We start from the raw sequence: 26,815 nt of genomic DNA on the forward strand, positions 1-26,815 counted from the left end.
CTGTCCTAGAGCTCACTCTATAGGCCAGGCTGGCCTTGAACTCAAACAGATCTGCCTGTCTCTGTCTCCTGAGTGCTGGGATTAAAGGTGTGTGTTGTCACTGCCTGGCTAAGAAGTCCTTTTTCAAAGGAATGACGCAAGGAGGAGAGCCTATGCTGTCATTTGGCTTTTGCAGCACCCATACACTTATGTGCCTGCAAACACACACACACACACACACACACACACACAGAGAGAGAGAGAGCGAGAGAGAGAGGATGACTATATCAGAAAAGAGAAGCCTTGTCTTTAGTAGGTTTGCTAAGCTAAGAAGATAGTTGTCTGAAGTCACTGCCACTCTGACTCTCCAAGTAGAAAGCATGGTCAGAAAGAGGGCAGAAGCAAGGAGCGCAGCACCGAGACCCTGACAGGGAGCATGTCTTGCTCACAGTCGGACTTTAGAGGAGGCCATGTTTGAACTTCCCATTTAAGCAAAACAAACCCCACTTTTCTGTTGGATTTCTGTCACCACCAGAGTGAGAGAACTCCAGCTTAAACTCAGGTAATAACAGAGTGAGCCAGCAGTCAGTGAGTGGAGCTGCTAAGCACTGACCCCTCTCTCATTCCGAGGAGAAACAAACAGGGTTTCTTACTTAGTCTGTTTGTTGACCACAATAACAGAGCAATCCACAGGCCTCTCAGCATCAAAGCGCCGCTGGATCTCCTCAAAGTAACGCCGGTAAAGCTCTTCTCTACGTCGTTCCTCCCGTTTCAAACGCTCTGCAAGACACCAGCAGGGGAAAGGTAAGGCTGTCCTTCCATAATGCAGTGAGACATTCTGAACTAATCCCCAGGTCTCTCAATCTTAACCATTTTTATTATTTTCTACTATCTTAAATCCATCAAGACAAAACCTTGGGTGACAGGCCAAGGCCACTGTAATGCTTTATATAATTCTACTGCTAAACTGACCAAGAAAGTAAGTTAGCCATTTATGTTTTAAAAAGGTGGATTAGCCAGTGTGGTGACTCATGCCTGTCTAATTGCAGCACTTGAAAGACCTAGGCCAGAGGACTGCAGCGTTCAAGGTCTGCCTAGCTTACATATGACCTCAGATCAGCAAGGGCTATTCTTGTTTTTTTTAAAAAAAAAAAAAAAAAAGTTGGACAACATGGACCATGCCAGAGAGGTGGAGCCAGGTCCGGGTTATAGCAGACTTTCTCAAAAGCAAGAGTAAATCAGCCACTGTCTATCTCTCTGCATACCATGCCCAACACTGGCCTCTCATTCTTTGCAGTTCTAATGTTTCCAGTTTATGTTTCTAATGTAAATTTGTCTGGACTTTTTTTAAAAAACAAACAAACAAATAAACAAATCAAAGTACAAGTTTTCTAATACTCAGTACTAGTCAAATGGGCAAGAGTAGATGAGATTTCTCCCATCCCTAATTGGCCAGTACAAAACAATTTGAAAATCTTTGCAGATAGTTTTGCCTTTACCTAAGGGAGAAGCTGTTAAGTAAGAATGATAAAGACACATAAACCCCCACCCCGTATATGTGGTCAGTTACCTGCAGAACAAGCGACAAGGCAAGGAAGTCTCAGCCCGTTCACCTGCAACCGTCTGCTCATTTCTTGCTATTACAATTCCCTATTTCCTGTAGGATGATTAAACTACATGATACTGCTAATTTGCATTTAAAAATCAACATTAATATCTGTGGACTGCCTGGCTGGGTCACTGAGCCCTTTGTGTAGAGGTGCTGATGCCCACAAATCGTTGGTAACTCCCCCCGCTCCCCAGTAATGGAACACACAACTATGACTTCACCTTTTGCACGAGACTGACTCTCTGGGCCAGGAGGGCCTCGCCCATCAAAGCTGTCTCTGTACCGGTCAAAATAAGAGTCATCTTTTCTCCGGCAATAGTCATCCACCCTCAGATACCGGTCGTAGGAGCCTTCTCTCCTAAAAAGTTAAGGACAATTTCTCAAGTTAAGACTCTGTCCTATTTGGCAAAAATCAGACACAGAGAATGCTTTAAAACTCAAGTCCTTCCAGAGCAGTCATAGGAATCAATATACAGGCTCATATGCAGGCTGTGTTCATTGTCTCTGGGGCTGTGACTGAGATAACTCACCTCACAAAACAACGACGACTTGAGAAGAAAAGAGATGGTATACAGACAGCACTTGAGCAAATGGAAAATGGCTGTTGGAGGAACCATTTTATACCTTTTTCATTTCAAAATATATATCAATAATTTGTCATTATGGCATTTTTTAGGCAAGGTCTCGTGGCCTTGAACTTACTTACAGCAAAGGCTGCCTTTGAACCTCTGGCCTCCTCTGTGCTGCGATCATGGTGTGTCTCACCATTACTTTACACCATCGCAGGGCACCTCATCTGCACTGTAACCCCAATACCATGCAGCTGTCCTCACTACCCATTTCCAATTGTTAGAGAAATGCAGACAGAAGTCTACATCATTTGTCTGCTTTCCCCAGCCCCTGACAATCTATATTTCTTAACTTTATGGATTTGTCTATTCCAAGGATTTTTTAAAAAAAGATTTATTTATTATTATATGTAAGTACACTGTAGCTGTGTTCAGACACCCCAGAAGAGGGTGTCAGATCTCATTACGAATGGTTGTGAGCCACCATGTGGTTGCTGGGGTTTGAACTCAGGACCTTTGGAAGAGCAGTCAGCGCTCTTGACCGCTGAGCCATCTCTCCAGCCCCCCCAAGGATTTCAAATAAGCAGAATCACACAGTGGCTGGTTTTGTGTCTGGCTTATTTTATATAGCACAATGTTTTCAGTGTTTACCTCTGTCTTACATTTCATAAGTGTATGACCGGATAACCTTTCCATCATTTGCTGATGGGTATTTGGGTTGTTCTGCCTTGTGGTTTATATGGCTAGTGCTGCTATGCACCATACACAATTATTTGAATCCTCCTCAACTCTTTAACATTGTGTATGTGGTGTCTGTACTGAGTGTACAGAGACCAAGGTTGGTGTCCTGTGCCTTCCTTGATCACTCAATGTTATTCTTGAGGAGGAGTCTCTAATTGAACCTGGAGCTCACCTATTTGTCAAAGATGGTTGGCCAAGAACTCTGGGATCCACCTGTCTCTACTGCCTTAGTGCTGAGGCTACAGATGCACGCATCATGCTTGGTTTGTTTGTGGGTACTGGGGATTAGCACTTGGTTTGTTTGTGGGTACTGGGAATTAGCACTTGGTTTGTTTGTGGGTACTGGGGATTAGCACTTGGCTTGTTTGTGGGTACTGGGGATTAGCACTTTGGTCCTCCTGTTTGTGCAGTAGATACCTGTCTGGCCAAGCCATCTTCTTAGCCCTACATTCTTGAACTTGTGAGGAACTCCTGAACCGTTTTCCACAGTTTTGGACTGGTCTTCTTGCCTCATCTCCCTGTGCTAGGGTTACAGGTATGGACTGGCTCACCTGGCCATGAACCATCTCACCATCTAAGTATATACCACTGTACATATCCTGCTAGTAATTATTTTCTGTGTCTTTCCTGAAAGTCGCTAGACGTATCCTAGCAGGTGTAAAATGGGTTCAAGTGGCTTTCATCTGCATCTGCCTGAAGACTCACGATATGGGACATCTTTCACGCACTTCCCAACTACCCGAGTATCTTTGTGTTCTTGCATGGCCAACCTAATTTATACTCCACTTGGGTTTTCATTTGTACAACGGACTCTTCCCCAACACAGTTAGATCCAGATACTTTTTTTTTGTTTTTTTGAGACCAGGTTTTTCTATGTAGCCCTAGTTGCTTTCGACTCAGAGATATGCCTGCCTCTGCCTCCCAAGTGCTGGGATTAAAGGCATGCGCCACCACTGCCCGGCTCCAGATGTTTTTTTTTTTGTTGTTTTTTTTGTTTTGGATTTGGTTTTTTTCGAGACAGGGTTTCTCTGTATAATCCTGGCTGTCCTGGAACTCACTCTGTAGACCGGGCTGGCCTCAAACTCAGAAATACGCCTGCCTCTACCTCCCAGAGTGCTGGGATTATAGGCGTGCGCCACCACCGCCTGGCATCCAGATGCTTTTAATAAGTACAATATATCAGTTATTCATACATTCAGCAAACGTACCAAGTACTACTTGATAGGTACAGGAAATATAAGGTTACTTATGTACAGTTCTCAGTAAGTGCATCCAAATATACTTAAGATAGGCCTCTAACGAAATAGCAGACAAGGTATCTCTGGACATACCTGTACAAAGGGTCTCTGGAGTCTCTTATATCCCTGTATCTGTCATATACGGGGTCTCGATGATCTCGAAAATCTCTAGAGTCTCTTAGATCACGAAAGTCCCGAAAATCCCTCAGGTCCCGGGCTTCACGTACACTTCTGCTGTCTCTGTGATCCCGAATGTCCCTGCTGTCTCTTCGGTCCCGCAACTCCCGAGGGTCTCGAATGTCTCTGCTATCCCGGGCATCCCGGCCATTTCTGCCATCCCTGGGCTCTCTTCTTGGACTTCCTCGAATTGGAGAGCGATCACGCCTTGAATCTCGACTATCTCCAAAGCTATAGGGATCCCTGTGGGAGTTAGCAAAAACATACTAAGACAAAGAAATTTTGGGTGGCCAACCCTTCAGCTCTGTATGAGAGAATGCCACCTCCCTCCAAGTATTTCCCTCTCAGTACTCAAACAGTGAGAACCTAACTACAAAGTTTAGGAAATCACCCATCTTGTTAGGCCTAAGGTCCTAGAACCTCAAAGGATTGAGCATCAAAGGAAGTAGCAAGAACAAACACCGGAGGATGAGTAGTTATCAGGCTTTACTCACAGCTCAGCTTCTTAAACAAGCCGAGTTATCCCCTCAGTTACAACAGGTTTTCAAAGGGAAAGCACTTTCCCCTAAAGTCTATTTTATTCCATTACCAGTATATGAAGAAGGCTTTATGGGTCAGAACTACTGGAGCTCAGTAAGGGCCAAGGCTCAGAAAGGAAAAGCCAACCGTTCAGCTCTTTATGGGAGAAAGTGCCATCCCATCCTTCAAGTCTTCTTCTCCAACGCAGCACTTCAACAGTGAGAGTGGGACTAGAATTTTAAGGCCAGTCACCCCATCTGTTACTCTGTTCAGGCACAATCTCATACAAAGGAATCAAAGAAAGAATTTTTAAAGTATAAAAAAACCACTTAAAATATCTAGTAGGATGTTCAAATCAAGGGAAAAGACACAAGCAAAATCTGGTTTGTAAACAATTTTGAAATAGCCAACTGCTGCTGGTAGCAGCTTCCCCCAATCTAATCTAAGGGTTACATGGAATCCAGTCAGTTCCTTCTTGTACAAGGTTTTGCGTTTCATGTTAAGTGTTTGAAGTCAGCAATGTGCTTGCATAGCTTTACCTCAATATCCTTCATGAGACATTTCACTCACTGGAGACTGACTTCAGACAGACTTAAAATAACAAGACCCAGTCTAACCTGGCCAATCATCTGCACTTTTCACTTCTTCCAGTTGCCAGTGTGTAAGTAAGCTTTGACTCTTCTTCCCCATCCCTACTAAAGTCACCTGGACGCTTCCTCTGCAGTCCCTTCAAATGCATCACTCCTATGTAAGCCAGTTTCTGTGTTGACATCAAAAGAATTTCCCAACCCCTCCCCCCACAAAAAATCAATCTTGATTTCAACTCATTAAATAGATACTAAACACCCATCTCTAGAAGCTGCCCACCATCCCTTGGCTCTCCAGGAGCCCCTGGCAGCCTAACAAATTTGGCCCTGTAAATTCTAGGGGCTTTGCCTTATCCCTTTTGCTCCCAAGTAACAACAGGGCCTTTGCACAGCCACTCTAGCCCATTTTAGCTCCTGAATAAATGACACAGAGAGCTACCTACTGACAAGCTGCAGGTACTATGCTGGGCAGACAGATACTCACCCATGCCAACCCTCTAATACTGCCTACTTCCAGCACGTGGTCTTTTACCTGCAATCTGAGTCTGGCTCTGGCTTGCTCTAGTCCATGTGTCCTCAGGGCAAATCCCCCTCCCCAGCTTTCTCGTCTTCTCTCCTCTTTTGGGACCCCCTAACTAGGATCAAAAGTCCCACTCTATTTTCTCCTGTCCAGCTCTAGGCTGAATCAGCTCTTTATTAACCAATCAGAGGCGATGGAAAAGAAGGTTTACATATCACCAAGCCAGGAGATGACCCAATAACCATGAGGCCATGCCAGCATCTGAACCGTGCACCAGATCTCTGGGCTCAGGAATCAGCATCTGAACACACAGTGCACAAAGTCATCACTCAACAGGTCCCTTTATCACTATTTCCTCATTACTTCCTGGTTTAACCTAAGTTGCTTTTATGACTTAATTCACAAGCGTACTTGTCTCCATATTTTTGTTCACGTGCTTTCTCTATTTCTTAGATGAATCCAAGAACATCCTATCAACCCTCATAGGAAAGCCCATGGCATTTTTGAGCTCCTTCCTCAAATCTTCCTAGTAACTGCTTTCTCCCTGTTAAAACTTCCATGTCTGTGACTCACCTTGATCTGGCACTTATATTTGTACAGTGTCTTATGTCTGACCCACTTTCAGGATTACCTTCTCCATAAAACCTGCCCTACATTTTTGATCTTCCCAACACATAGCTTTCCACCTCAGTAAATGACACAACTGACAGCCACTCAAGCCAGAAAGCTGGACATCAGCATTCACACTCCTAATTATATGCCTATATGACATTAGTTTCCTTTCAGAAAACTGGTGTTTTTCTGCCCATTTTACCTTCACTGGTACCAATGAATGCTAACTCCAGACCTTGCCTTCAAACTAGAGCAAAAACCTTCTAGAGTATCCTTTCTGCTCTTACTTTGTTTTTGTCTAGAAAGATGGCTTTTGAGGGAACATTTCTGTAGCAAAAGCCTTTTAAATACTTTCCCATAGTATTTAAATTCAATAAAAAAAAATCTCCACCAAGGCCAGGAAGGGCCTGAATGACCTTTGACCTCCCTATATCCTCTAGCCCTGCTGCACTTCCTCCCTAGTTCACCACTTTCTTGCCATATGAGCCTTTTACCTACAACCAGCCTAGATCTCTCCTGATCCTTTTGTGCAGCAGAAATGGACCCATATTCCTTTTCTAGGTTTCAGTATAAAAACAGCCCCTACTCTGATTCTCTTAAGTTCATTTTCAGATATTTGAGATGGTCTCATAGCCTAGGTTCATGATCTTCATGAATGCTGGGATTACAGATGTGTGCCACCATGCCTGAATGATTTTCTTAATTTAAGAGTTTTGCCAGGTGTGGCAGCCCACATCTGAAACTCTAGCACTTAGGACCCTAAGGTGCAAGGACTGTCACGACTATGTGGCTAGCCTAGTACATACCACTGTAGCACACACTAGCTACACAGTGAGAGCTACACAGTGAGACCATGCCTCCTAAGGAGGGGCAAAAATTACTTTCTGCTTCTAAATTTCAAGGCTTTAGTTTTTGGACAGGTACTTGGGTTAATCTCAAAAGCAGCATGCATGTTAAAAGTAGGTGCTTTACCACTGAGCTGCACCAACTACTCCGTACTTTCTCATATCATTTAGGTATCTTCTCTAGTAGACTGCAAGTTCTACAGAGACAAAGGTGTCAGTTTGGTTCTACACCAGAAACCTATTGCACAGAGCTATGTTGGGAGGGATGTGTTTCTACACATACTATTACTTCACTTAGCAGACTGTCCTGAGGAAACATTTTAAGTGACACTGGACCGCATGTGAAATAGTGTTAAGACAGTGTTACAGAGTCTGGATGTAAGTACATTTTATGTTGTTTACAAAACAACAAAAATTTTCCCCAGCAAAATATCCTGGGAACATAGCTTCCCCTTAGGCAGTGAATGGTGGTATCTGTTTACAGATTCCCTATCAACAGAAAGCTGTCATGAAGGCTGTCTCTAGGATTCAGCAGAGTTTAGGGGATGTTAAAAAATTCAACTATTTTACTGAACTCTAAAACTTCCAAGAACAGGTCCCATGTTGTGGTGAGACTTGTCATTCATTACCACTGTACATACTGACTGGCCTGGGAGAAGCCTCAATTTCCCTTCATCCTCAGAGCTGTAACAAAAGCAACTTAAATTCAATTTTGCTCCTAAAAATCCTTCTTCTTCTTCTTCTTTTTTTTTTTTTTTTTTTTTTTTGACGAGGGACTTGTTAGGTTATTTAGGCTGGTCTCAAATTCTAGGTTCAATAGAGCTTTCTGCCTTAGCTATGGCTATTCCGGTCCTCTATCTTAAGGTTCATCAGTACTCTTTGATTTGTGGGCATAACCACACAGTAGCCAGATGTTTAAATGAGTGCTAGCCATTCCTACCAGAAGCACGTGCAGACTAAGACTGCCCAAGCTCCCCTATCATATCACAGAATCCTGCTATGTGGAGCATCTGCTGCAGTGTAAACTGTGGGCAACCAGTCAGGATACAGAAGAAAGTGACAAACACAAAGTATTTTTTAGATTATTAATGATTGGCAGATAGACCTGCCTGGGGAAGCGATTAGTAGCAGTCATTAGAGGTGGAATCAGATGTCAAGTGTTCCTGGCAATCAGGGCTGACCAGTCACACACCACACATGGCCCGAGGCTGGGGAATGTGGATAAACATGTCACAGCACGTTCTCGGCAGCTTCACGGCAACTATAAACACCGTATCTGGTGCTTGTTGTCGCTGTTCTTATTTTTCGAGGCTCCTACACACTAGGTAAGAACTGCTACCAATCTACATCTCCAACCTAGGAGTTCTTGTTCTTCCTGCTCTATGGAGGCATCTAACTGGTAGACTTTGCCTTTGCAGGTTAACCATAACAACCCTGTTTTCACAGCCCAGGTCCACACTTCCTGTATGGTACAACCTTCTTTTCCCTTCCCTCAAAGACTCTGAGGTCCATGGGCAACAAAGCTAATAATTCTCTTCTGGATAAAAATACAGAAAGGGCAACATTCACAAAGGAGAATGGATAGAAGCAAAGGCACGTGGTGGTAAAGACAGTAATTATCAAAAACAGAAAGGCAAAACATTTTCCTTCCTCCAAAAGAACAATATGGCAGACTGCTGTTCTTCTGGAGACAAAAACAAAACAAAACACCCTTTTAGAGTCACTTTAGGACCCAAACAACAAAGTTCTCAGAGCAACAGCACTGTTTCTCACCCACCATCTTTCTCTAAACAAAAACCACAGTTATTAAAGGATAGTGCCATGCCCAGCATCTAAAGGTAGAGAGGACAAGCCTCCTAGGTGCGGAGCTTGACCTCATATGATAAGTAGGTCACAAACAAGTTTCTGGAACACAAGAACTTCACAGGATCACTGCAGGGTACCCAGTGGTATTTTACAAAGGAAAGCCAAAACTGCATACAGTCACGTACCACACTATTAGACACCAAGAAGGAACAGAACACTACAATTAAACAGTAGCCCCAAAGGCCAGAAGGAAGCACATGGTCAACACACAATTTTGCTCCATGTTCTTGATCTATTCACGGGGAGGGAAAAGAGGAGGGGACAATGTTGCTGTTCTTTTTTTTGTTTGTTTGTTTTTTTTAAAGTGGGAATAGTTGAGGGAAACACCATGGCTCAAAAGTAGTGTCATGCTTTGGGTGACAGGCTTCCTTTGCTAGGGACTAAAGCAACTTGGAGGGTACTTGGCATTTGAAAGCATACAGAAAACTGACAGATGGCCTAAGAGCCTGAGCCGGACTCGAGCTGTTTTTTAGGAATCTTGAAATGTTAGCTCCGGGGCAGCGATTCTTAGCTTTGACTGTATGGAAGGTTCAGCAGAAAGGCCCCATCTTCCTTCTTTTCTGTCCTCCGCTCCTTTTTTCCTATGTCCACTGCTGCGATATTGTCCTTGAGAGGGTCCACCTTCATTTGACCCTGAGGAAAATCCTCCATCAGCTCTTCCACTTCCCATCACAGATTCTGCCCACAAATACCATTATCTGAATGGCTAGACGTGGTGGAAGATAAAGGACCTGAGAGCTCTATCAAAGCAGGTAGCAAACGATGCGATGAGAAGGACACCTCAGAGACACAGTCTAAAAGTGCGCGTGTTGACTTCTCTGCTGCTCCACGAGGCACTTCTTGAGAGCTGATGACTTTCTTCAGGTGTAAGACAAGAGGTAAATCCCAGCCCAGGGTCTTCCATTGTGAGGCCACTGAAAACTGGGGCAATCTCATACCACAGGAACAAGCAGTTATCGAACATAAACCGACATGGATACGGTGAAAGCACCCCAGGTCACACAGGACATCTGTTCGGAGCCAGGTTATTTCTGATAAGCTAATCCCCAGGGGTTTTTACTGGAGAGGCACTGTGTTCGACATCCTTCACAGTTAAAAGGAGGAAATCCTCTGAAGATCTTTCGATGTGGTCAAAGTAATTCTGTGTTCTCTTTAGGTCATAGGAGGAGGTTTAGGAAACAGTACTTGGAGGCCAAATTGGCACAAGGGTGTGCTCTAAGATTTGATTTTCAAAGTAGACTGAAAATGGCAACTTCAAAAATCTGGGATATGAGAATTCTAACTCAGTCACTGAGAGCAGAGCGATGCCTGTTTACCAGCTATGAACAACCTGGCTAAGTAAGTGGTGCACTAAGGATCCTGAATATGGATCCCTCATGCCAATTTCATGCTTGGCCAGGCAAACAGTGTCAGAATCATACCTTGACAGCTAGAGTTACTAGGGAGGCACATTACTGAACATAGAGTAAGCCTAGTAGAACTATAGTCTTCTAAAGAAGTGATAATCCTATGAAAACTCCCAAAGATAGGTATTTTTGACACTCAGGGTTAAAGTCCAGCAAAACAAGTGTTATGAAGGTCTTGCCAGCACATCCAAAAACAATTTTTTATTTTAAAGTAGATAACATATGATAGAAAGGTGTATCTTAAAAGGAACTTTTGGTCATCAGTTCAGTGTCAAGCCTCACTCCCAGAACAGTGCAACCCTCTGTTGGGGCACACAGAAGGATAAGGCCTCCCAGTGAAAGCAGTTCAATTGCTGACTGCAATTATTCCAAGGTTTTGATGGGATGCATGCACCAAAGGGACTGACAGTCCAGAAATCACTGTCTTCCGGATTAATCTGTCCTGCCCTGCCCTGCTGTTCTACTGGTATGTCTAGAAAATTAGGCATGGGTAGGATACTAGTCAAAACAACACTGCTTTATTTCAGTACATTTACCTTGTCTTGATCATTTTGTTTTGTTTTTTAAAGGTAAAAATTTGGGCTTCTTTATTCAGATTTTAGGTGGTGCTCAGAACAAATTTTACCAAATATGAGCATCCTGTTTTCTCCTGAAACAAGTAAGCATAAACATACAGAACTTATCATGCTAAATAAATTACATGCGAAGGAACCCATCATACATCATAAGAAAAACTGTTACTCAAATCACTAGACTTCAAGCAATCCCCGTTTGCAGCTTAGTTCTAAAGTATACCAAGGTGACTGTGTGTGGACTTATCTGGTAGGGAGATTATTTGAAGGGCTCTCTCTAATGCTGCTTATATGTTTGCTTGCTTGTGGGAAGCTACTGTTAAAAAGGAAAAAAATACTATTCTTTCCTTTGGTGGTTTGAATAGGTCCCACAGGCACGTAGTTGAATGCTTAGTCACCAAGGGGTTACGACATATTTGAAAGGACTCTAAGGATTAGGAGATGTAGCCTTGTTGGAGGAAATGTCACTGGGGGTGGGCATGCCAGGCTCAGCTCTCAGCCTGTGGACAGGATGTAGCTTCAGAGTCCCGTGTGCTGCCATGCTCCTGGCCATGGTGTCTTTTCACAGCACTAGGAGAGAGTGAGACACTGCCCTCACACATGGCATTAAGGAGCCCCATTTTAGGTTGGACTGAACATGATCTCTTCAGTGTCCATGCAATGGTTATATGGGATTCCAAAACAGTAAGCTGATTTTTCCAAAACTGCAATGTTGAATATTAATGATCAACTAGAAATGTGAGAAGCATCTGGCTAAATATCATTATTAGGATGATATAAAATGCCCTTTCCATTCATAACAGAAACAAGGATGACTATTCTATAGAGCATATGTGTATGCGTTGTTTCATTTCCAGTCTGTAAAAACATAGCTGATAACTATCTAGAAATCACAAGTATTACAGGTGGAGACTTTTTCTAGTTGAATCAATGTCTTCATAGTTATCAATCCATACTCCTTTTAGCCATATTTGAGAAAAATACACACTAGAATTCTTTGGAAATTGGACACATTATGTCTCCTCTTTCAAGTCATTAGCAACCACAACTCTGATGTGAAACCTCCTAATTCTGACCATCATATGCAAACTCTTTGCTACCCCACTGTATGTTTATTGAGGAAATGAATTAAGAATAGAGATGGGGAATGCCTTAAATCTATACCACAGATATAGCCTGATGGAAGCAGATATTACATAGAAAATTTTTTAAGTTTTATGAATTTGTGTCCAGGCTACTCAAAGATAACTATAAGTCAACCAAAATAGTGTTTACCTGCAGGCACCAATCCTTCTTTATTTTTTTATTTTTTATTTTGAGACAAGTTGCAGCATATCCTAGGCTAGCCTTGAACCCACCCTGTATCTGATGCTGATAACCTAGAGCTTCTTTTGCCTCTAATTCTCAGATGCTCAGATTACGGGATGTATCACCACACAGTTTACGTGGTGCTGGGCACTGAACCCAGAGCTTATTCTCCAGGCAAGTCGTCTACCAACAGAGCTATACTTGCAGTCAGTCATAGGCATTATGGTATCAGAAGAAACAGAATATGCTGTGCTTTCTTGCAGTGACACCCATGAATGGCTAGACATGCATGTGACATCTGTGACACAGCTGCACTTGTGCTGTTTAACTCCCCCGTACAGCCAAAAACAGACAAAGATTCAGTTGAAATTACAATCATTGTCTTGCTTGCAGTGTCAGAGTGAACTCTGCAGAGTATACACACGGAACATAATTTTGACAGAAAACACCTTCCTTTCATGTCCAAGTGAAAATAAAAACACAAAGCACACAGGTGGCTCTGTCCAAAAGCAGGACAGGTACATGTCACATGCAAGCGCTCGCAGAGTCAGGTACATTCCCAGCTCTCTGTAGAGCTATACAGTGAGGTTTATTTGGACAACTAAGCTTAGTTCATGTAGGGAATGTAGTTTAGTTTAAGAATTTCCACTCTGTCCCTTTGGAGGGGTGCCACGGCGCACATATGTGGAAGTTAGAGGATAACTATGGGAGTCGGTTCTCTCCTTCCACTGTGTTCATCCTGGGGATCCAACTCAAGCTACAGGGTTGGTGTCAAGTTCCTGTTCCCTATGAGCCATTCGCTGGAATGTTCCTTATTGTGGGTTGTAGTTTCTGTGAACATCTAGCATTTTACCTAGGAACACAGGCAAAATCCAGAGTGCACACGAGAGCTTTGGGAAACAGCAGAAATGAACTACATCCCATCAGGTGCATCCCACACATGCACTGCTATGGAACCACGAAGTGTGTATACAATCTCAATCAACACTAGGAAAGGTCTCCTTTGTATCTTGAGAGTACACACCAAAGCTATGACTTTCTTGTCTATATTGGAAGGAAGACCATATTGGAAAAAGGCCTTCTGTGTTCAGGAAAGCTCAGAAAAAGGAAGACTTTTGAGAAGTGGAGTGTTTTGCCCTTTTTATTTCCCTTCAAACAAGTAATGCAAACATGCGAGCACACCGGATCTGTGGCACAGGCACAGCGGCAATCTCTCAAGCAGCTCTTTCCGCAAACCTGGGTTAACATCTGGACCGGCAGCAATTTGCAATGAAGAGTCAAATCTCTGCTGCCTGCTGCAGAGCAACATGGCAGGGACACACCAGCTCGACCCTGGGCCCTCCTCCTGCTCTGAAGGCTCCCAATGACACGTGAGCTGGGGAAAGACAGAGGTTTATCCTCTTCCAATTGCCTGCAACTCATGCTGCAAGCTGAACTTGCTGGTTTTGTCACCGAAAACACAAAGCTTCCTCTGTATCTCCTGATGTATGATTTAAAAGGTAGCAAGGCCCTTCAGACAAGGTTCTTGTTTGCTTGAGCGTTTCTGATTTGTTGGGGGGGGAGAAAAGACCCTTGATGTGTGAAGTTGGGCTTAACTCCCCAGAGCCCAGCTCTCCCAAGGTAACTCACGGCTTCAGGGTACTTTACCTTCGTGTGGGGCTGGGTCTTGATGGAGCCGTATTCATATTTCTTCTTTCCGCTGCCTTATTAATATCTGAAAAGAATAATCAACCCATCTGTTCAATGCTACGGAATAAAAACAAGATCATCAGCACATTTTAAATGAAAGCAACAACCAAAAAGAAAAAAGAAAAAGAAAAGAAAAGAAAAAAGAAAGAGAGAAAGAAAGAACCAAAACTTACAATGGTAACCAACTGGTACAAGGAAATCCATTTAGAGACATACTGGCACTTGGGCAGTTTTATTATTAAGTTAAGGCAGTACAGTGCAGTGACTTACAGATCATAATTTAAATTTGATTATATCAATATCTCAATACTCTACCAAACCCTAAACCTAACATTTTTCCCTGTCCAAAGGGAGGCAGAGGTGGTTGTCAGGTGAATTTTGATTTTGTTTTTGTTTTTTTCTGGAAGGAAAGATAAGTACGGTTTGGGAGAAAAAAAAGCAAAGTGGTAAATAATTCTATTTTATTTATAAAGAAGCTAATATTAGTGGTGTTAAATCATCACTACTCAATAAAGCACAGCCTTTTAAAATGTACTTTGGGTTACTTTCCACTGAATAGAAATCTTCCAGAACGAGATGTGGGAAAGAAACTCATTTTTAAAATCAGAGAATAGTATTTGTCTACATGTATAAGCTAAGGTAAGCACGAGCATTTTCCACATGGGTTGTGAGAAACTGTTCCTACTCAATTTTCACATAGATAGGACATGTATGTGCCACAGATGAGTAAGGGAGGCACCAGCATCTCTAGGAGCTTAGAGAAAGGCCAATGACCACATGCAGCTAAAGCCTGCTTTGTTCAAAACAGACTTACTCTTCAAAGCCTGGAGTAACAAAACACCATATTCTAAGAGATAATTGAGTACTTAAAGAAACACACCAATCTATGTCTCAAAATAACACCTGATCTTCTCAGAAAACAAATGATGCATTAGAACCTCCACACTCCTGGCAGATGACACACACACTGCTTCCTGCTGCAGGGCAGCTTCCATCCTTCCCTTTGTTCCAGTCAAGGAGTTAGCAGCACCACAGCTAATGACTCAAATGGTATTAAACACTCACTAATAGAATGCTTTAGTAATTATGCATTTTTAAAAGACCCAGGAGTTTCTTATCGCATGTGCAAGACCACAGCAAAAAAGCTTAAAATGGTCTGGGAATAGGCTTCACTCACTCTGTAAGCTGTCATTTCTAAATTCTCATTCAAGTGAGGAAGAGCTGTAATTCCACTTTAAATCAGAAGTCTCTATATTAGGAGAAAACCAAAGAGATTATGAATCTACATAGCCAGACAAACTTAATTCTGCCCAAATCATTCATTTAGGATATATTCATTCATTCATTCTCATTCTGTCTGTCTGTCTGTCTGTCTGTCTGTCTGTCTGTGTCTCTCTTCATTTTCAAAAAAACAAAAAAAGTTGTTGTTTCCAGATAGGATTTCTTTGTGTGGTCCTGGCTCTCTGGAAACCTACTCTATAGACCAGACTGGCCTGGAACTCATAGAGATCCACCTGCCTCTGCTTCCCAAAAGGCTGGAATTAAAGGAATGTGCTACCACACCCAGTTCAAGATATATTTTCTAAGTTAGATTTGACTAGTAATAGCTGCCAGGTTTTGATACTGCAGATGGAACTTCTGTAATTTACAGTCCTTTAAGGTCACAAATATCCCAATTATACATTATATGACAGGCATCACAGTGATTAACATTTTAAACCGTGTGCATGCGTGTATGAGGGATAGACAACTTTTGGGAGCCATTTCTTTCCTTGTACTACATGGGTTCCAGGATTGTACTAAGGTTGTCAGGCTTGTCAAGCAAGTATTTTTACCCACTGAGCATCTCCCAATTCCTAATTTTTTAATGTATAATTGTGAAGAACAAGTTCATCTTTGCAAGTGCTTCCTGACCTAGCCTGCTCATTGCACACTTTAAGTACAGGACAGCTAGGATTTGAAGGAAATATATGCTTTCCCTCAGCATATGGAAGGGTGTTACATTGTATCCAGTCTATGAGTGTGGCCTATATAGGAATGAGAAGATCAAAGTGGGTATATATTATGAAAAATTGAGGCAACACTGGTTCCAGATAGGGAGATATTTTATGTTTAAGTTGTCAAAAACAATTTCACAACTGAAAGGTTATTTGAAGAACACTTAAGATTCTATACTATATAACATTATATACTTAGATTAATTCATCACAATTGCTTTGTAGCATCTATTCTCCTTGCCTACTACAAAGCAATGATTTTTGTGGATGTTGTGGGTTAAGTTTCCTCTATAAAAAAGACAACAGAAAAAGAAGACTCTTAACTATTGAATATTTTTTCCCTTTCTTTCTTGAGACAGGCTAGCCCTAAATTCAAGACAATCCTGTCTCAGTGTCCAAGTGCTGGGATTCCAGGTGTGAGCCGCTATGCTCAGCTTTGTTTTGCTCTGTGGTGCTAGCTAGCCGAGCTGTCTGCTACCCACCGAGCTGCACCCTCAACACACACTACCTTACGTTAGAGGCTGGCACCCATTCCATGTGGCATGCCAAACGTTTGACTTTTCACCTTCAGTTCTGAATGCCTTCATCTTTCATCCTGGCTGACATACAGAGACAGTGAACAGGAACTTTCTGGCTAAGAATCTCATTCAGGAGGACTGCCCTTGTTAGGGTAGGTGTGAGAAGTTTTCAGAGTTGGTGAAAACATCATCACCAACATTGTTATTAAGTCCCTCACTATCCTACCACACACACAGAACTTCTGGAGACCTGAACTCCTGTCACTGGAGGGAGAGGTTTAGGGAGTTCCTCATTTGAAAATAAATACACATGCAGTTAGCAGTAAAGGAGCTTTTGTATTAATCACATTATTTTCTTCCTGACTTATCAGAGAGGTAGACAGACAATAACGAGGAAATAGAAATGACATTAATCTAAAGAAGAAGAAAAAGGTAGCAAGAGTCAGAGCTCTTTTGGGACATGAATTGGAGAATCATGATTGGATAGAAGTTAATCAACAGCAGGGCTGCTGCAACTTGGGAGTTTTCCCAAAAATAGGTGGAATACCTCTTTGAGTAGTAAAGGGAAAGGTATGGCTTCTCTATTCCTATGACATGTTATTTTGGTCTAACACCTTTATAAAACCCAAAGTCAGTCTTTCAATATCTTCTCCACTTGGATGCTACTTTGTACAATTTTAATAATTTTTATCAGCAAAATGAGTGCTACTCGGTATCACCATAATCAGAGGAGAGAGATAACCTTGGCTGGAACATCTGTGATTTCCAAGCAGTCTTCTGAAAGCTTCACTTTAAAAGCACTTCTCATTAAGATTTTTAAGTCAAGAAAACCAACACCATCTGAAGTGATTTACAGCAAAAGGAAAAACTGGGAAAATAACCAAGAAAACATGTTACACAGAAGTAGTAGAGCCATTTTAAAGCATGAACGATCAGAGTGAAGAATTCTCAAAGAATGTAGTTTCCAATTTACAGTTTTACTTCAAACTAATATGCCAGGTAGAGCTGCATAGGGGCCCTTGAGTGTTTTATATATATATGCACACTAACATTCACAGTGCCATGAACTGTTTTGAAAACACACACACACACACACACAGCATACCATTATAAAACAAGTTTTTCTATTTGTTTCTGCAGACTAGGGATTGAACATAAGGCCCGTGCATGTAGAACAGGCTCTCTACTGTGGAGACACATATATGCCCTTCAAAACAACCTTAAAACTGGAGTTTTCTAGTTAGTAGGCTGCAGCAACAGAAAACAATGATGATGTGACAACAGCAATGTGACCCATTAGACTGGAATGGTTCACAGCACCATTATTACTGTTGAAAGAATCCAGAATTCTAGTAACTGCTAACAAAGAAATTCAAACTCCCAGAGTTTAGCTGAAAACCAATGAGGAGTAATTAAATTGACATTACACGAAGATGACACTATTTGGATAACCAAACCCACAAAGACAGCAGATACCACCATGTTTCCCAAATTGGAAAGAAAAATAACAGGGTTTTTGAAACGTGGCTTTGATGACACGTATAAATCAGAGGCTATGTGAGCCTGCTTGCTGCATTTCTTCTAATCAGCCCTTTAAGCTGGCTTCACTCTGAATACTATACATTCCCTCATACTTATCCCATTCACTCTGGATTTATTATTTCTTTAACTATATTAGCATAACATTCCTGGAAACGGGAATTTACAAAGTACTCATTCTGTCTCCAGCCTATACAGAACACCATGTGCACGATTTGATCCAATCCTTTTGCAACCCTTCAGCTGGAACTACACACTGTGACCCTGTCTCAAAAAAGAACATCCAGGGGCTGGAGAGATGGCTTAGTGGTTAAGAGCACTGACTGCTCTTTCAGAGGTTCTGAGTTCAATTCCCAGCATCCACATGGTGGCTCACGACTATCTGTAATGGGATCTAATGCCCTCTTCTGGTGTCTCTGAAGAGAACAAACTATACTTACATACATAAAATAAATAAATCTTAAAAAAAAAAAATCTAGTTGGGCAGTGGTGGCACATGCCTGTAATCCCAGCACTCTGGGAGACAGAGGCAGGCGGATTTCTGAGTTCAAGGCCAGCCTGGTCTAGAGAGTGAGTTCCAGGACAGCCAGGGCTATCCAGAGAAACCCTGTCTTGAAAAAACCAAAAATCCAAAAATCTCCCCCCCCCAAAAAAAATCCAATATGCAAACAAGGAAACTGAAGGTCACAAAACCCATGTGGTTTATTTTTGTATTATCAAGACACAAACCTGGAGGTCTAGAAGTTTGTGGATCTCTAATACTTACATTAAAAGCTACGTACTGTGCCAGTCTGTAATCCCATCTCTGGAGGAGTGGAAACAGCAGATCTGACGTCAGCCATCTTGTCTAGTTCATGAGACCCTGTCTCAAGGCAATATGGCAGAGGGCATGCATGTTCTACTGACATACCTAGGCACACGGGCATTCATGCTCACATGTGTACTCTGCATCACACCCACAAAAGGCAAACTGGAACTCAGATCTAAGTCACCAACACAGAGTGCTTAACCATCAGGCTCAGCTGCACCGCAGGGCATGGTTTCCACTTAGAACACTCTCACTAGGACTGACCGTAGCCCAGGAGAACCTGTTTTACAGGATGCTGGACACCCAGTGTCTGAATGCCTCACAGATGCCCAATGCAGCACAAAGTACTTATTTAAGTACTACTACTATCAATTTCTACTCCTCAGAGAAATTGATAGTAGTAGTACTTAAATAAGTACTTTATTTTTGTTCGGGCCTCCAAATTCCAAACGCCAAATTCTCCTGCCTCAGCCTCCTAAATATTGGGATCAAAGGACTTAAAACAAACAAACAAACAAACCACAAAATCCAAAAAACAAAACAAACAGAAACCTTTTAAAACATTAATTTCCTATTCTTTTAATCATGAGATTTATGTGTATGTATGCAAGAGATAGAGAGAAAGAAGGAGAGAGAGAGAGTGCTCGCACATGTGCGTGCTTGGGCACACTGAGGATTGAACCCTTGACCTTGTGCAGGGTGGGTAACACTCCCAATACTGAGCTAACCCTTGTCATCTCTCTCTCTCTCTCTCTGAGCTTAATTTTTAAAATTATTCTATTTTCTGAAGCTCAATTGAAAAAAAAAAAAACCCTACAAGTAAGTGTAGTTCTCACCCTCAAAGAAGCTTCTCTTTGCAGCAGGTGAGTATTCTGGAAATCCACAAACTGGCCAAAATGCACAGACTATGAGACGGTGAGCCGCCCAACCCCAATTGATGCATTTAAAACCTAATCCCTGTAAGTAGAGCTCAGGGAACACTTGGAAGACGGGATGGAAAGACAATGTTACGAACCAGAAAACATAGATACCTTCTGTGAGTCAGTGTCCTGTAGACATATTAGGAAAGATGAACCCATGAAAGTCAACAATACCACCTCCTCAATATTTGCATAATGACAATACTAGTTCACATGCCAGTGTAGACAAGGGAAATTTCACAAGGCCCTACCCCTAGATGGAGAGCTACCTATAGGCTGCTGAGAGAAACATAACACTTTTTCTCAGAGACAAGCCCCAATAGGCTATCCAATCCCAAGTGGTCGGCCCTATACACAGGAGCAACATTAAACAAACTCAGTAGTTCCATCCACACTGTGATGGTTTGTATATATGTGGCCCAGGGAGTGGCATATGAGGACTGGCCTTGTTGGAGTAGATGTGTCACTTTACTTTAATATCTTTGTGCTAACTGCCTAGAAGCCAGTCTTCTCTGCCTTCAGAACAAGATGTGGAAAACTCTCAGCTCCCACTACACCATACCTGCCTGGATATTGCCATGCTCCCACCTTGATGATAATGAACCTCTGAACTTGTAAGCCAGGCCCTTTGTAAGACACCTACCTGCAAATGGTGTCTGTTTACAGCAGTAAAACCCTAAGACAGACGACAGACATGCAGACAGGCAGGCAGGCAGACAGACACAGACACACACGGACACACACACACACACACACACACACACACACACGAACAGTGTAGAATAACTGAGCCCAGTTATCATCCATCACTTTAACTCTCACTCATCCCTAGCTGCACTGTTCCTCCGTGCCCATCAGCTCTCCCATCTGCAGGGACCATCCTTTTCTCCTTCTGTGAGACAGCTTTGGATTCCACATAAGTATGGTCAGTGACCTCTTGTCTATGTAGCATTCTTTAGGGTCCATTGACTTAACAGTGAAAGAAAAGAGGTAGAAAAAATTTCAAAAGATCATGATTTTTACCTTTAATAGAATATAAAATGATCCAATGGTCAAAATAGCATCAGCCTCTGAGTTTCTCTGTAGCCAGGTTTCTAATACCTTAACAGCCATCAGTCTGTTAGTTTAGTTCACTATTCACAAAGAAAACTGACAACTATTCTTCATTTTCTTAACAACATTTTCAGCCAAGCCACACTTCCAAAGTGGACACCTGAGCAGGCGCAAGTACACTCACGGTCAGACAGGAGATTCTCACAACATTTTCATCTTACAAAACAGAAACTCTATGTCCACGAAACAAGACCTTCCCAGTCCTTCTCTCGTATGTGTATGTTTCCATATTTTTACATACATACATACATACATACATTCCCTGTCACACTGCTTTAATGACGATGTGTCAGTACCTCCTGCAAAGTTCATTAAAAATCAAAGTCCTAGGCCCTGTCTTAAGTTTAGAGAATCTGAATGTTGGGACCAGTCTTCTGAAGTTTACCTAAATTCTCAGGCTTTCAACAAATCTTTCAGAAGTGCTAGTCTGTCACCTATACATTCCTCTAGCTTACACAATACAACATATGGTTAGGCCTTCCATTTACAAGTCTCTCTCTAAACCCTGTTCAAATAGAAATAATAAACATCACCCGCCAGAGAGAAACCTAGCCACAGCCAGGATCACGGAGAGTGACAACTGCTGGTTTATGCTTATACTTGTCTTCAAAAGCTCTTAATTATACAAATAGTTTCAGCAGTGGTGGCACACGTCCTTAATCACAGGGGCAGAAGCAGGAGGATCTTGTTTGAGTTCAAGGCCACCCTGGTATACAGGGTGAGTTCCATAACAGTCAGGGATACACAGAGAAATCATGTTTTGAAAAGCCAAAACAAAAAATAGTATCAGCTTTATAGGTTAAACTAAATTCTTCTTGGCTTTTTGGCTAAGTTGTAATGTAGACTGAACTAGAAAGGATAAGAAATATTTGGAATGCCTGTGGACCTTTTCATAACTAATTCCTTACATTCAGAAGAATGCCTCTTAGCCAAGCAGAGGCACGCCTGTAATCCTAGCATTTGGGAGGCAGAGACAGGTGGATTTCTGAGTTCAAGGCCAGCCTGGTCAACAGACTGAGTTCCAGGACAGCCAGGGCTATACAGAGAAACCCTGTCTGGAAAACAAACAAACACCCCAACAAACAAACAAACAAACAAACAAAACCAAAGCCTTTTCCTACCAAGGAACATCTACCAAGGAACTGTCTGTTTGGTAACTTCATATTTACTCCACTTTGATTTAGCAGTGTGGATGTGAAAGTATGTATGTGGCCATTTTAATGTTTTCCCAAAAGTTGCATTCAGACAGAACTAAATGCTTCAAAGAAGACCCCAGGAACAAAGCAATAACTTATAGCTCTGGCTTGTAGAATTAGCAGTTTGCAATTCATTACCAGAGAACTGGATAACACGCTTCAAAAACAATAAACTCAGTTTGTTGCTGGAATTTCCAACCCCAATAAGCCCATATAAAACACACAATCCAATTATTATAATTCTATCCTATAAGCCTAGATTGGGCAGATCTAGCAATATCCTAACTTATTCCCCAACTATAAGACACCTTGCTACTTGCAGTTTCTCCTGTCCAAGTGGTTTTGATCCATCCTGGCTTCTTCCTACCCTTTTCAGCACGCTCTCCTTTCCCTCTCATCCTCTTCTAACTACCCAACCATAGGCCTTTATTGACCAGTTCAAAGGGAGGGAAAATTCACAAATGAGATCACCTGAGTACCTGATGGGAAACTCTCTGGGCAACTCCTCTGGGAAGCAGAATCAACATCAGAATACAAACAACATCTGGACAACCCACAACAGTATAGTAAAGGAAAGCCATCAGATCGTGTTCTCTCTCAGGGACAGGGATCAGAGAGCCTATGACTGTGTAGTTACTAACTTAGGCCTCTGGAACCCTGCACTGATGGTCCTATCTCTTTTGAAAGTCAGGTGTGATTATCCTTTGTACAGGGAGTTTTCAGGGACGGTGTGACTCCATGCTTTAGCTATTGTCACATCATTCTCTTTCTGACAGTTGATGTTTGTAGGTTACTTCTATTTGAACAGGATTTAGGGAGACTTCTAAATAAAGGTCTAACTGTATCCTATATTGTGTAAGCTAGAGGAATAAATAGGATATTGGAACCCTGGTACTGCTTTAGACAGTAGCCTTACCCTTTCATTAAAAGGTCTATCAATGAGAGTTGGGCACTGTTCTTTTAGCTATTTGACAGTTTAACTCTGTTTATGCAGAATAATCTAGCCAACAGTATATGCTGTTCATAGAACAAATCTTTTAGCACAAAAAAACTTTTGTTAAAAATACTTTTAAGCTGGGTGGTGGCGGCAGCACTCGCCTTTAATCCCAGCACTTGGGAGGAAGAGGCAAGGGGATTATGAGGCCAGCCTGGTCTACAGAGTGAGTTCCAGGACAGTCAGGGCTACACAGAGAAACCCTGTCTCGGAAAAAAAAACCAAGAAACAACGACGACAACAACAACAACAACAAAAACTTTTTAAGTGAGCTTTAGAAGTATTAGCCTCAAAGACACATGGTAATCATTCATAAACCACAGGAAGCAATGCAGTAGAAAGAATTCTTCTTTGGGGGAATATTTAACTGGAAGAGTTCATGGGAAGCGTGAGGGAACTGTCATTTCTAGGACATACTTGCATGAGGTTAGCATACAGAGCAGCCTCAGAACTCCTGACTATGGATACCACACAGCATACCTACTTTTTCTTTTGAAATCTTTTATCTCCAACAATAGTATCTTGAACATGTTCTCGGGCAAGACATTTTAAGGTACTGAGCTCTCATTTCTGCATATGCACAAAACCTTGAGACATAATAACACCAACACACCCATCTTACAAGCCAACCTGCAGGAACAAAAGAATGGTATTTACTGTGTGCACTGCTAGCTGTGGCCCTCTGCAACTGAGCACCAATGGTAAGTTTAGAAACAAAGACAACATTTTCATGTGGGGAGTCAAAACCTCAAGACCACTGAAGGGAGCATTCCAAAGATTTCCTTTTTGTAAAAGGTTTTCCATTCTCAAACGCACAGGTGACTTCAGTTCTCACAGTGCAGCAGGCTAATAAAGGTACTGCCATCTGCAGGCTGCATTCACGGAATGCCTGTAATAGTTATTTATAATAAAGTTTCAGAGTGAAGTATTGTTTATTTAGCTTGGAGCACCAGCAGATGAGGCTGCACTGCACTTGCTGTGTTCCGAAATGGGATTCCCGAGGAAAGGAAACTTCCTTGCTTCTTTGTACAGAATTGCTGCTGAGAAGTTCGGGACAGTGGGTGACCTTAGGTTTAGTTCTACTCTGTGCTCAATCTGATCAGTCCTGCAAAATACAGACTTCTTGTCATATAGTCCTTGGAGCTGGGGTATCTGGAATGACCCAAGTTGGTTTTCCTGAGTTTCCTGTCAAAAAAATAAAGTAGATCTACTCTCACACTTTATAAAAACTGAATTTATGATCAGATAGCTAATGGGACATGGAACAGCTGATATCTAGAAAAACACCTTCCATTTAGTCTTGCAATGTGGTTGTTCTGCTAGCACATTATACAAGGAAAAGCAGTCACCTACGTTTAGGTAGAGACTAACGAATGTCTGGGGGGGGCTCAAAAATATATGAAAGATGAAAGACGAGCTAAATGGAAGAGACAAACAAAAAGAAAGGCAGGCATGCACGCTAACCATTAGTCAAGTGGTCTCCAATCCCCACAGGGCAAAACTGGTGCTTTGTTCCAAAATGTTGATACAAAGTTGCTTTTCACAGTCAAAGACGGATACAGACAAGAGTAAGTGTACTGTGGTTAAAAGCCCCATCAGGGTTTGCAGAAACATCCTTTTATGAACTTTCAAGGTGGCTACCACACCACAATACAAGTAAGAAAGCGAGGAGACACACCCAGTGCATCTGAGAGATGGTTCTTGCAGCTCCTGGGACTAGCGCTTCTAAAGGGCAACCTTTTACAATGAGAAAGCTCAGAATATTAATCATCACCCCGAAGATCCCGGGATATCGCAATGGGATCTGGAATGCCGCAGGGTGAAAAATTGCATATACAGTGAAAGGCACAACATGACAATTAACCCCGTACTCCAAGAGGGCAGCGGTTCCCAAAGCCTGGAGCGCACAACTTCAGGAGGAACAAGGACACAGTGTTTATTTTAATAGACAGGTATTTATTATTTTTTTTATGAGCGTTAAGAGAAATAACTGGCTTTCCATTATACCGTTTGGGGTTCAAATTTCCACCTTAAACAAATGCATTTAAGGGGGAGGGGGTCGGAATCAGTTTAAAGATAAACATTTAACATTTGGTATCTAGTACAGATGTAGGCGGACTGTATCGGTGCAGCGCGAGGGACGGAAGCTGGGAAGACGTGGTCCTAAGCAAAGTCCCTGACCCGCTACTGGGGTGAGGAAAGGGCCCATGCTAGGACCCTGGGAAGCCAGTGGGTTCCGACGCCGTGTCCGTGCGAACCTCCCGCACAATTTCTCTCGCCCGGTTCACCGGGCCCAGGGTCCGCGTCCATATATAATGGGCGAGATGTCACACAAGTTGACATCTCTCGAATACGCCCAGGGCGGGCGACAGCTCTCCCTAGGGCTGCTCGGCGTCAGGACACCGCCGCCGAGACCGGTATCCCGGATCCCGGTTCGAATCCCTCTGTGCCACTGCCCACCAAACCCCCCCGGGCGAGCGACTTCACAGACTCGAGAGCAGGGCGTGCTCGACCCTACAAAGAAGCCTCGGCAGCTACGACCGAGCCGGGCCGCGGTGCCCACCTCAGCGCACAGTAGTCGCTCGCCTCCTGGGTCCGCCAGACTCGGATCTGGGCCGGACCGGAGCCGGAGGCAGCCGCGCCCCGCTCCCGGGCATGCGCAGCCTCGCGCGTGCCCGGAGAGCAGGCCGCGGCCGCGCGTCGAACGGGCCCTCCCGCCTCAGCGTCCCCCTCACCCCAACCGCCTGCCCATCAGTACTACGCTTCGGTGGACGGCCACCGCTTCCCCGGCACTCACCGCTACCAGCGCGGCCGCCTGCCCGCCGCTCCTCCGCCTCAGGCCTGCCGCTGCCGCCTCGGCCTCAGCCCACCTGCCCGCCGTAGGACAAAGGCGCCACCAACCGACTAGCGCGGGCACGAGGCAATGGCGGCCGGGGCGGAGTGTGGAGGTGGGGGCAGAGGGCGCGCACGCAGCGGCGGCCGCGGCAGTGTCGTAAAGAACGTGCGCATTTACGGCAGGGCTGAGCTGAGGCATCCATCTCCTTGGCGACGGGGGCGAGGCGGTGGCTCTTGGGCGGCGGTTGAGAACGCCAGCGGTTGCCTAGTAACGGGGAGGACCCGTTCCACGCCTGCACAGGCTCCGCAAAGGACTTTGGTCTGGCCTTTCCCTTTTCCAGGGTCCTTTTCCTGACCCATAACTGTGCAGCTAGGACATTTAAGTCCCCCAGAACTTCCAGCCCTGTAAAACTTCCAGCCCCGAACGGCCAAGCAGCTGTAGATGGAAAATGTGCAATACCCAAACCCGATCACAAGGAACAAAGAAAGCAGAGAGGTGAAGAAAAAGCTGTATTTAAATTTGCATTTAAATAGCTTGTGTATCCTATTAGTCGCCTAGTTGTCTCTAGGAGCCTCTTTGCAGGTTTTTCTTGAGATATTTCTTTGAGGAATATTCAAGGTCAAAAATTGTCTACAACGTTACTGTCGACCACGAAGC

General features: G+C 43.2%; 1 protein-coding gene across 4 annotated transcripts in view; it reads right to left on the reverse strand.

The window, feature by feature from the left end:
* Positions 1-26,265, reverse strand: part of Ncoa5 (nuclear receptor coactivator 5) — a 34,432-nt gene extending 8,167 nt beyond the window's left edge. For 2 of the 4 annotated variants that reach the window (XM_052184272.1, XM_052184275.1), the window contains exons 1-6: positions 26,120-26,265; positions 23,807-23,952; positions 14,196-14,262; positions 4,230-4,556; positions 1,810-1,946; positions 633-759 (exon numbers count right to left, since the gene is read on the reverse strand). In XM_052184272.1, the coding sequence (XP_052040232.1) occupies positions 633-759; positions 1,810-1,946; positions 4,230-4,556; positions 14,196-14,262; positions 23,807-23,852 (704 nt within the window). In that variant the 5' untranslated portion in view covers positions 23,853-23,952; positions 26,120-26,265. Of the gene's footprint in view, positions 1-632; positions 760-1,809; positions 1,947-4,229; positions 4,557-14,195; positions 14,263-15,414; positions 15,487-23,806; positions 23,953-26,119 lie in introns of all 4 variants that reach the window. The other 2 variants (XM_052184274.1, XM_052184273.1) reach the window with 2 other exon arrangements.
* Positions 26,266-26,815: the final 550 nt, after the last annotated feature.

This window comes from Apodemus sylvaticus, chromosome 5 (genome assembly GCF_947179515.1).
Source record: "Apodemus sylvaticus chromosome 5, mApoSyl1.1, whole genome shotgun sequence".
Taxonomy (NCBI): Eukaryota; Metazoa; Chordata; class Mammalia; order Rodentia; family Muridae; genus Apodemus; species Apodemus sylvaticus.